We start from the raw sequence: 9,961 nt of genomic DNA, 5'->3' as shown, positions 1-9,961 counted from the left end.
TTATTGTTTAATATATTTCACAATATCCTTTTCCACAGACTATTATTGTGTTTAATTATCTTTTTTTTTTCAGAATAAAACGTTATTTATATATTATACCACTAAATTGCACACTCATTTTCTTGTAATTCATTTTTTGTAATTTAAATGTAATATATGTGTGTGTAATATATATTAATTGTATTATAAATAGGCATCATACTGCACTGTTAACGTATATATTTAAACCTTATAAGTACATAGTAAGAGATCAATGATGAAACATTCACCTTTACAAACAAAGATACTCTTATAATAACAGCTGTATTTTATGAGTTTTTTTAATAATAGTTTGTTTTACTGTATTTTTTATAATAGTTTGGTTTACTGTTTCCTAACGTCACAGACCATTCACCACAATTAACAATAAGATTACATGATAATAGACATGCATTTTAAATGATAAAATATATTAATGACAATGTATATGCAATACAGTAAGTTAGTATTCCTAAAGTATTGCATTCAACTTACCTTCTCGGTTTATCAGCTTAATTGCGTTATTTAAAGACAGCAGTCACCATAGGTTAATTCTGTCTTAAGGTAGTTTAGATATTAAATATTTGTTGTACAAAACAAAACAAGTTTTTTTGATCTGACAGCTCGGTAAACGAATACCTCTCCGATCGTTAAACGTCCCGGTCTCCCCTCCTCCACTGCGTATGATTGACAGATGACACTGGACAACGCAAGTACTTTTCTAACTCTTACACATATGTCAGATCCTCAACAGCTATACAAATCCATTGTGTAAAAACCGAAGCCGTTAGACCTCTATTAATAGACCTAAATAGCCTCACTTTTTACAGCAGTCAGAGTCCCAGAGCTTGAGAGACTTCAGAGCTCTGCAGCCCCGCCTCTCTCCCAAACTCGAGACTAGCGTTCAGAAACAGCTGACCGTGAGAGCCAGAGCATCAGTCCGCAATGTCATCCGAGGAGCTCGCACGGAGGCTGCAGCGCAGGCTGGACGCCGAGCATCGTGACACCAAACCCGGCTCACCGGCGCAGACAGCAGCGGACGAGGAGCAGCCGCCGCCGCTGAGACCCGGCGACGCCAGCTCTGAACTGACGGAGAAACTCAACCGCAGGCTGGACATCCATGACGGCACGGCGAAACCCAAACAGATGAAGGTTTTCAACCCCTACACCGAGTTTAAAGAGTTCTCGCGCAAACAGATCAAAGACATGGAGAAAATGTTCAAGAGGTCAGTTCATTAGTCATTAACACCGTTCTAAAACACACATTGTTGCTACCGTTTATTTATTTATTTTTAAATCTAAATTAAGATTTATACAAGTTTCTCAATACGAATGTCTTGTATTGCTATTTGGTAAATCGTATTATAGGCCACAACAAGAGTGAAGTTTGGGTGCTTGTTCGTGAAGGAGAGTTTTGGGATCATTGTGTTCTTGGATCAGAATGAATGTTGATGCATCTCTTGAAATAAATCCCTCATTTATTATTCTTGATCTTTTTGTTTATAATTTTCTTGATTAAATATTTTCTAAACTGCCCATTTGATTAAAGTTACATTTAAATTTACTGTGCTTTAGTACCATAAAATTTAGTTCAAAAAAGTAAAATGTAAAATAAAATAGTGTAAACTGAACAAACAGGTATTATTAGCATACTAAAAATATAAAACAATGCAGGGTATCAAATTAGAAGTTAACACAATGGTTGAAAGATAAAAATGAATTTGAACGTAACATTAAAGATGAGTTTAAAATAAATCTCTGCTTTATAGCGGCAGGTGCATTTGTACTGCAAAAGCATTGAAAACTATATAAAATAATAATGCAAATAGAATATTGTTTACAAAAAAAAGTATAGTGAGTGTAAAATAACGAATAGATTCAGAATAGATTCTGAAGCTCAGATTAATTTAACACAAATTCTCTCTCTGAGCATCCCTGTACGGTGCCAAAATAATGTTTTGCTCTGGGGTCTCTCTCTGAACAGCCATTGTCTCCCTCATTATTTCAGTACAAGGGTCCACTCACAAACTCGACGTCCCCATGGAACCCACTCCACGAGCAACAATGCCATCTTTGTCTGTTTGTGCGTGTGTTTACAGGGACTTGGAGGAGTCTGTGATGAGAGAGAGTCTCTTTGGTTTCATGCAGAGTTGTGAAAAAAGAAATTCAAATCAAATTCAGAACCGGGTCTCTAGTAGTGCAACAAAATCCTCAAAATAATACAAATGGCGAACAATCCAGTGTTTGATGCTGTTTCACCTCACAGACTTTGTTTCTGCATGTCATCTGCTGCCAGGTCACGATTTTTCCAGAGTTATGCACACATAAGCATGTTAACAGGTTATTTTTAGCTGATCCCAAGGTTGATTATGCCTTACAGTGACTTTAAGATCAGGTAGATGTTTTCATGTATATAAAACAGTTCTAGAGATTTGCACTTAGCATCATGAACAGTGTGGTTCTGTCAAGTCTATTTGAATGTATTGTGCTATAGGAAATTAACCAAAACTGTACACTACATGAAAGTGTGGGTGTCCCATAAGACTTGGATACGTCAGGACGGTGTGTCTGTTTAAGTAGAAGTACATACTCTGGCCCACTTCAGATCAGTTCAACCCAGTTTCATCACAGATAAAAAAGATGTCATGTATAAGAGGAAAATGGGTCAAAAGCAGAGTTAACACATTCATAAACACAACTCACACCTTAATAGCACACTGCCATAGATAGATAGATAGATAGATAGATAGATAGATAGATAGATAGATAGATAGATAGATAGATAGATAGATATTAATTCATATATGAATTATATTTTCACAGTCTCAAATATATTCAAATAGTAAAAAGTTGTTTTAAATTGTAATTGTATTTCACAATATTACTGTTATTTTTGATCAAATAAATGCAGCCTTGGTGAGCAAAAGAGATGCTTACATACCCCAAACAGTAATGTATATTATGTATTATTTCTAGAGTGTATATTTCCTTATCTTTTCCATTCATGCCACTTTAGCACAGGGAGGGCTGTGGACCTGGAATGTGTCCGGCGTGCAGAGGACAGGACCAATATGCCAACTTCATCTTCATCTTTCTGTTTGTTATTCTCGCTTTCTCACTCTCTCTTGTTTTCTTTCACATACCAGGTCAGTCTTGTTAACCCTGACCTGTTTCATGCTGCTTCAAGTAGTTCATAATGCAGTTCTAAGCACATCTGCAGTTGTAAGCAGATCTGGGATCAGCCTGAGTGGTGCAAGGCTCTATAGCTGAATCTCTGCCCCGAGCCTTGGCATCTATAAATACCACAGCAGGAAACCAGAGAGGACAAAGAGAGCATCCACACACAAACACATGCGATGCACCCGCAATTACGTCAGGGCAGTTTGTGTTTTCATGCATCCACGCACATTTCAGGGCCGCGTGTGTAGGAGTGTGCTGCCAGTTGCTGAAAGCAGTTGCTGTTCTGGTCAGCAGATTCCCAGTTGTCTTTTAATCAGGGCAGGCAAGTGCAAGCATGTCTTACTGGGGGTTGTTTAAACAACATCAGGACAAAGAAAGAAAGTGAGGATGTTGGGTGAAATTGTTAATAAATTGGCTTTAATGCAGCACTTTCACAGTGAAGGTTGAGCTATTTATGACCTTTCAGAAACAATGTGCTGAGGAGATGAGATTAGACGGCTATTCAGAGCAAAGATATGAAACACCCTGATAAACATTCCCATTGTCTCAAATGTTTCTCTTTGAAATATCTTAGGAGAAATATGCACATTTGCTGAAATATAGATTTAGTTGCAGTAAATGGGTGTCATCAGAATGAGAGTGCAAACATCTTATAAAAACATCACAATAATCCACACCACTCCAGTCCATCAATTAATGTCTTGAGTGGCGCAAAGCTTTGTGTTTATAAGAAACAAATACGTCATGATGAAGTTTTAACTTTAAGCCATTGTTTCTGGGCAAAATATGAATCCATAAAAATGTTTCCTCCAATGAAAAAGTCCATCCGCTGTTGTCTCTCACATCAAATTTCGTCAACATATTTGTTTAGAACTCAATTTGTTTAGAGCTTAATCTGTGTATAATTCTCTCCTGATTCAGACAACACAACTTTTTCACTGGAGAAAACAATATTATGGATAGAGAACTTGTATTTTAGCCAGAAGCAACAGTTTATTACAAGCACACAGATTTTCAGTTCACAAGATGTCAACTGATGGACTGGAATGGTGTGAATTGCTTGTGGATTATAGTGATGTTTTTACCAGCTTTTTGGACTCTCATTCTAACGGCACCCATTCACTGCAGAGGATCCATTGGTGAGCAAGTCAAGCAAAGTTCATAATGATATCATTTTTAACAACTATGTAAGATTATTGTTACTTTTTTTCAGCAGAAAAATCTGAGAAGCATGAGACTTTCACCATTTTGCTGTCTAGGATAATATAAATGCAATCTCATTCATGCTTTTCTTTCCTATGTGGAGAGGGAGAGAAGTAGAGATGAGGTGGTGTTCACCTTTACTATTCTACCATGTTTCTAAAAGCATCACTCAAGCCAAAACAGAAACACATGCCCACTTCTGCAATCTCAGCCTCTTCACTTTCACAGTGTTCAAGACAAACACTTCTCTCTCTCACGCACACACACACATGCACAATCCTGCTGGTTGGTGTGGCAACAGCTGGGTGAGACTCTATAAATACTCTCCTCTGTTAGAATCTCTTTTTCCTGCTGTTTCTGCCATCACTCTCCACCTGCTGTTCTAATGGCCTCCCTCTGCTGCGGCTGGATAAACCTTCATGTCAACACTCACTCCTGAGTGTCGCTAGTATATAGGTTGATACAATACATGTGCTAGAATTCAATTTACATTGATAAAATGGTCCGAAACAGCATATACACTGGTGTTAAAAAGTTAGGGTCAGTCAGATTTTGTAATGAGCAAAAGCCTCTTATGCTGACCAAGGCTGCATTTATTTCATCAAAAAAAGTTAAAAACAGCAATATTGTGAAAAGTACTACAATTTAAAAGAATTGTTTACATGTCACATGATCCTTCAGAAATCATTCTAATATGCACATTTGCTGCTCAAGAAACATTTCTTATTATTATTAGTCACTTTTGATCAACTTTCTGCATCTTTGTTGGAAAAAGTAAATAATTAATTTCTTAAAAAATAAATAAAATAAAATAAAATATTGGTGATGTTGTTCCAAACTTGTAATGCAGAACATTTTTCCTAAAATGCTTCAAAAACAAATAAAAGTCTGATTTGTGCACTTTATTTCAGTTCTTATGAAGCCATATAATAAAATAATGTAAATGAGGACAATTTATTAAGGGAAATTATTCAAATTTAAATTGTTTTACTGATAATATTCATTTTTTTATTTACTGATTATGATGAAATTAATTGTCATCATAATGAAAAAAAAAAGAGTTCCATGAGAGTGTTAACAATAACAGAGCTTTAATTTTAGGTCAACTTTTCCTTTAAAGCTCTTTTTAAATGTATTTGTGTGTAGATTTGACTCTGGTAAAGACGGCTTCATTGATCTGATGGAACTGAAGCTGATGATGGAGAAACTTGGAGCTCCACAGACTCATCTGGGCTTGAAGAACATGATCAAGGAGGTGGATGAAGATTATGACGGCAAGCTCAGCTACAGAGAGGTGTGTGTATAGTTACAGCTCTGATAGGTCTGTCATCGTCCCTGATGACTGATTTAATCTAGTGATTCAATCTATTGAGAGATTACACTCCATGGAAACACTTCAGACTCATCTGCTCAGATAATCCGATCACAGCACGTTTGTGAGAGAAAACATCTCTGATTACAGCTCCGATGTGGCTCCACATTTAAATATCAATCACATTTAGAATCACCCTAGATGATTTTCACCTGGTGAGTGATTAACTGGGCCAAAACTATCCAATAGATTTACATAACAAACAAACAAACCACACACATGTGTAGGTATAAAATATCATAAGGAGTATCAAACTTTAATTCAGAACACCCTAGCAACAACATGGCATATTAACAAACACCTATACCTAAACTATATACAGTATAAACCATATAAATATATATTTATTTAAGCATTATATAAGAATTTAAAATATTAGGTCACTTCCAGAATAAAAAAATCCTGATAATTTACACAGCCCCATGTCATCCAAGATGTTCATGTCTTTCTTTCTTCAGTCAAAAAGAAATTAGGTTTTTGAGGAAAACATTCCAGGGTTTTCTATATAATATGTTCCTGTGGCTCAGTGGTAGAGCATTGCCTTAGCAACGCAAAAGGTTGTGGGTTCGATTCCCAGTGAACACACATTGTTTAAAAAAATAAAATAAAATTTGTATAGCCTGATTGCACTGTAAGTCGCTTTGTCTACCAAATGCATAAATGTAATGGACTTCAGTGGGGACCAACAGGTTGAAGGTTTAAACTGCAGCTTCAAAGAACTCTACACGATCCCAGCCGAGAAATAAGGATCTTATCTAGCAAAACAATCTGTCATTTTCTTAAAAAATGTTATTCTTTTTGACCACAAATGCTTATCTTGCACTAGCTCTGTGATGCGCGTCCACAACTTCACGCATTATGTAGTGGTGTTGGAAAGGTCACGTGAAACTGGGGCTCGTGAAGGAACTGCAGGGGGTTCATGAGATTAATGCAAAGCTAATTATTAGATCATAAAATCTTTTAATTAAAATAAATAATTTAAAAATAACAACAATCAAAATAAAACACTTACTAAATAAATAAATAATTTGTTTACCTGCATGTCATGTGACCATTAACCAATGTCAGAGAACCGTGAACATGCAAATGTGTTACTTAAGTATTCAAATCTCTATTACCCTAAAATCTCAGGCGGACTTCAAATAAATATGTTAGGTGAAATAGATTCGGCTGAAAAAAAAAAAAAGGTTTGGGAATCCCTGCCTTACATGTAAATGAGAAATAAAATGAATTTGAGCATTTTAATGTGTTCCAAAGTCTTCCAAAGACATAGTAATACAGGGGGAAATAACCTACTGAGTGATAATTCAAATACATATTAATGTGTTCATCACTAGTTGATGCAATATTCACTGAGTGAGGGAGAGGTCAAAAGAATTACCTTATATCGGGTTTCGCCCCTTTCTCTGCACAATCTGTGTGTGTGTGTGTTTGTGTGTTGGCCAATTTAATCACCTAACACATTATTTGGAAATCTTTTTTTTTCTTTTTTCTTTTTTTGTAATTTGTGGGGCCATTGCAAAAAGAGTAGTAACTCCCAACACACTCGAACAGGTGACAGTGCAGCTGTGTGTTCAGTACAGTCAGTCTGTTGTGTGTCAGATGCTGCTCTCATTCTTCAGATTGGACAGACATTCCACATGGATAAGATTACACACACACACACACACACACAGATTGTGCAGAGAAAGGGGGGAAACCCAATATAAGGTCATTCTTTTGACCTCTCCCTCACTCAGTGAAATCAGTTCTGTTTTGACATGATCTAAAAATCATTTAAACAAAATTGCACTTACTTTTTAAAGACACTGTAGATCTTTTCTTTAAACAGCTGTACAGTATACTAAAGAGAAATTCTTTAGTATATACTGTATAGTTGATAAAGGGAAAGATTTTCAGTATCTTTCAGTTTAGGGGGGGAAAAACAAACAAAGCTGAAATGTTGGTTTACATGCTGACATGGCAGCTGATATCTGATTCTTTTGTGTTTATTTTTAGAATAGCATAGAAATGCTGATAACCTTTCAAGCCATTGAAATTTCCCTGTAATCCTAATCTCTCCACATCTGTGTCAGTTCCTGCTGATCTTCCGGAGGGCCGCGGCAGGTGAGCTGCAGGAGGAGAGCGGACTGATGGCTCTGGCTCGACTTTCAGAGATCGACGTCTCGACCAAAGGCGTTCTAGGAGCGAGGGACTTCTTTGAGGCAAAGGTTTGTGGGTTTTTATTTTAGTGTGCTTTGACGCATGGGCAAGCACTACTCCCATGTTCTTAGGTTCCCTCTTGTGGTCATATAGAGTAAATACATGAAGGGCTGACCTCTGCAGAGAACACATCAATATTGTTACACTATAAAACACATATTATTTTAGCTGAACCTCTATGTCCTAAATTATTTGTTTAAAGTACATTCTGATACTTTTACCAATGTTAAACTTTCAAAATATTATTTTTGTATTAAATAACGTGTCAAATTTTTGCAATTTTTTTTTAATGTTTAGGTTAGGTTATAGGGTTATTATTTTGGTTACATTTTAGTGAACCTTTTTGCATTTTTTATTATTATAATTAAATATTATTATGTAAACTTTTTTTAGTAATTATTTAAATAGTTATATTATATTATATTTTTAATTAAAAAAATTCAGCAATTTTCATTTCTCATTATCATAATCTTATTTGGGAAATGTTGCTATATTGTATTATAGATTCTGTATGGCAAGTGTTATTTTAAACACAATTATAATATTTATTAATATTTGTAATTATTTTTGTATTATATATATATTATAGTAGTTATAAACTATATATATAATATATATAAATAATATATATATAAATAATATATATATATATATATATATATATATATATATATATATATATATATATAGTAATTTTAATAAATGTTAATATAAAAAATTGCATTGATTTTTATTTCAGTTTTAGTTGCAATAATTGTAGTACTCATTTGCCAAGGCAACATTTTTTTTTTTTTTTTGTTTTAATCTAATATTTTATTTTATTTTGGCTTTATTTCAGTTAATCAAAACAGTTTTTAGTACTTTTAGTTTTGTTATATGGTATAAGCTTCAAGTTTACTAAACACACCTAACAAGACAATTTAGAATTTATATATTTTTTAGCAGGGCTACAGCAATAGTAATACATTTATTTTTATTTTTATGTTGTAGGCATAATGCTCATTAAACAGAAATGCATTTTATTTGTATTTTGTGTGTGTTTGGTAGGTTCAGGCTCTGTCTGTGCGCAGTAAGTTTGAGGCAGAGATACGAGAGGAACAAGAAGAGAAGAAGAGGATGGAACTTGAAAGAAAACAACGGCGTGCTGCATTTAAAGAGCTGCAATCCACATTCTGCTCCTAAACTATAGTTCTTTTAGAGAGCACAGTTTACTTGCACACAACCACACAAGCGCATACACGCGTGCACACACTGCTTCTCGTACCTCACACCTATGTGTAATCAAAACCACAGCCGAACACTGAACAAGTAGCATTAGCATTATTAGCCGCTTACAGCTATCCTGAAATATGCATGAGGAATTTGTTTCGTGGGTGACGGCTGAGGAGAAGACTAGATGACGCAAGTGAAATTTCAGGAGACTTCTAATGTAGAAATTAAACTCTAATAGACTAGATTGTGCTTCTATTTTAATCTAAGCAACAGTATATATTTTTAGAAACTAAAAAGTTTATTGTAAAATTATTCAGTGTTAATCATAATTTTAAATGCATGCAAAGTTGGTGTTGTGGACTAAATGTTGATTATGACCAAGTGTTTTTTTGAAAAAAAAAAAAACATGGAGACAAAGGGTCAAGAAATATTTTTATTTTTTATAGATTTTAATCATGCATTTTGTTACTTTTTCTTTTTTGTCAACTTTTTTTCTACATATTTATCAGCTAAATATTGTTATTAAGTTTTGGTTAATTGTATTTGTTCAGATGTTCATAAAATCTACCTGTAACTCCAGTGTTTTGTCAATTACAAAAAGCCCATTAAATCAATGTATTTTTCCAAAAAAAAAAAAAGAACAAGTTTTTGCATGTTTGTTTTTTAAATTACAGTTTAGATTACATTTCAGTGAACCAAATTTTTTAATATTATATTGTGATATGATTTAATATACATTATTATATTATATTATATTATATTATATTATATTAT

At 34.3% G+C, this 9,961-nt stretch overlaps 1 protein-coding gene across 1 annotated transcript; it reads left to right on the top strand.

The window, feature by feature from the left end:
• The first annotated feature begins 831 nt into the window (after positions 1-831).
• LOC109100110 (EF-hand domain-containing protein D1-like) lies at positions 832-9,571 on the top strand. Its single transcript, XM_019113608.2, has 4 exons — positions 832-1,244; positions 5,548-5,695; positions 7,849-7,983; positions 9,023-9,571. Exons 1-4 carry the CDS (start codon positions 964-966, stop codon positions 9,155-9,157), a joined length of 699 nt encoding a protein of 232 aa, XP_018969153.1. The 5' UTR covers positions 832-963; the 3' UTR covers positions 9,158-9,571.
• The last annotated feature ends 390 nt before the right edge of the window (positions 9,572-9,961 follow it).

The sequence above is a fragment of the Cyprinus carpio genome, chromosome A15 (assembly GCF_018340385.1).
Source record: "Cyprinus carpio isolate SPL01 chromosome A15, ASM1834038v1, whole genome shotgun sequence".
Lineage (NCBI taxonomy): Eukaryota > Metazoa > Chordata > Actinopteri > Cypriniformes > Cyprinidae > Cyprinus > Cyprinus carpio.
Note: the sequence above shows the minus strand (reverse complement) of the source record. Positions and strands in the feature narration are given on the sequence as shown.

Excerpts from the sequence above, each read along its gene's own strand:
- LOC109100110 (XM_019113608.2), top strand. The coding sequence starts at position 964 with ATGTCATCCGAGGAGCTCGCACGGAGGCTGCAGCGCAGGCTGGACGCC. Across the intron at positions 1,245-5,547 it reads ATGGAGAAAATGTTCAAGAG|ATTTGACTCTGGTAAAGACG; the intron begins GTCAGTTCATTA and ends ATTTGTGTGTAG. Across the intron at positions 7,984-9,022 it reads GGGACTTCTTTGAGGCAAAG|GTTCAGGCTCTGTCTGTGCG; the intron begins GTTTGTGGGTTT and ends TGTGTTTGGTAG.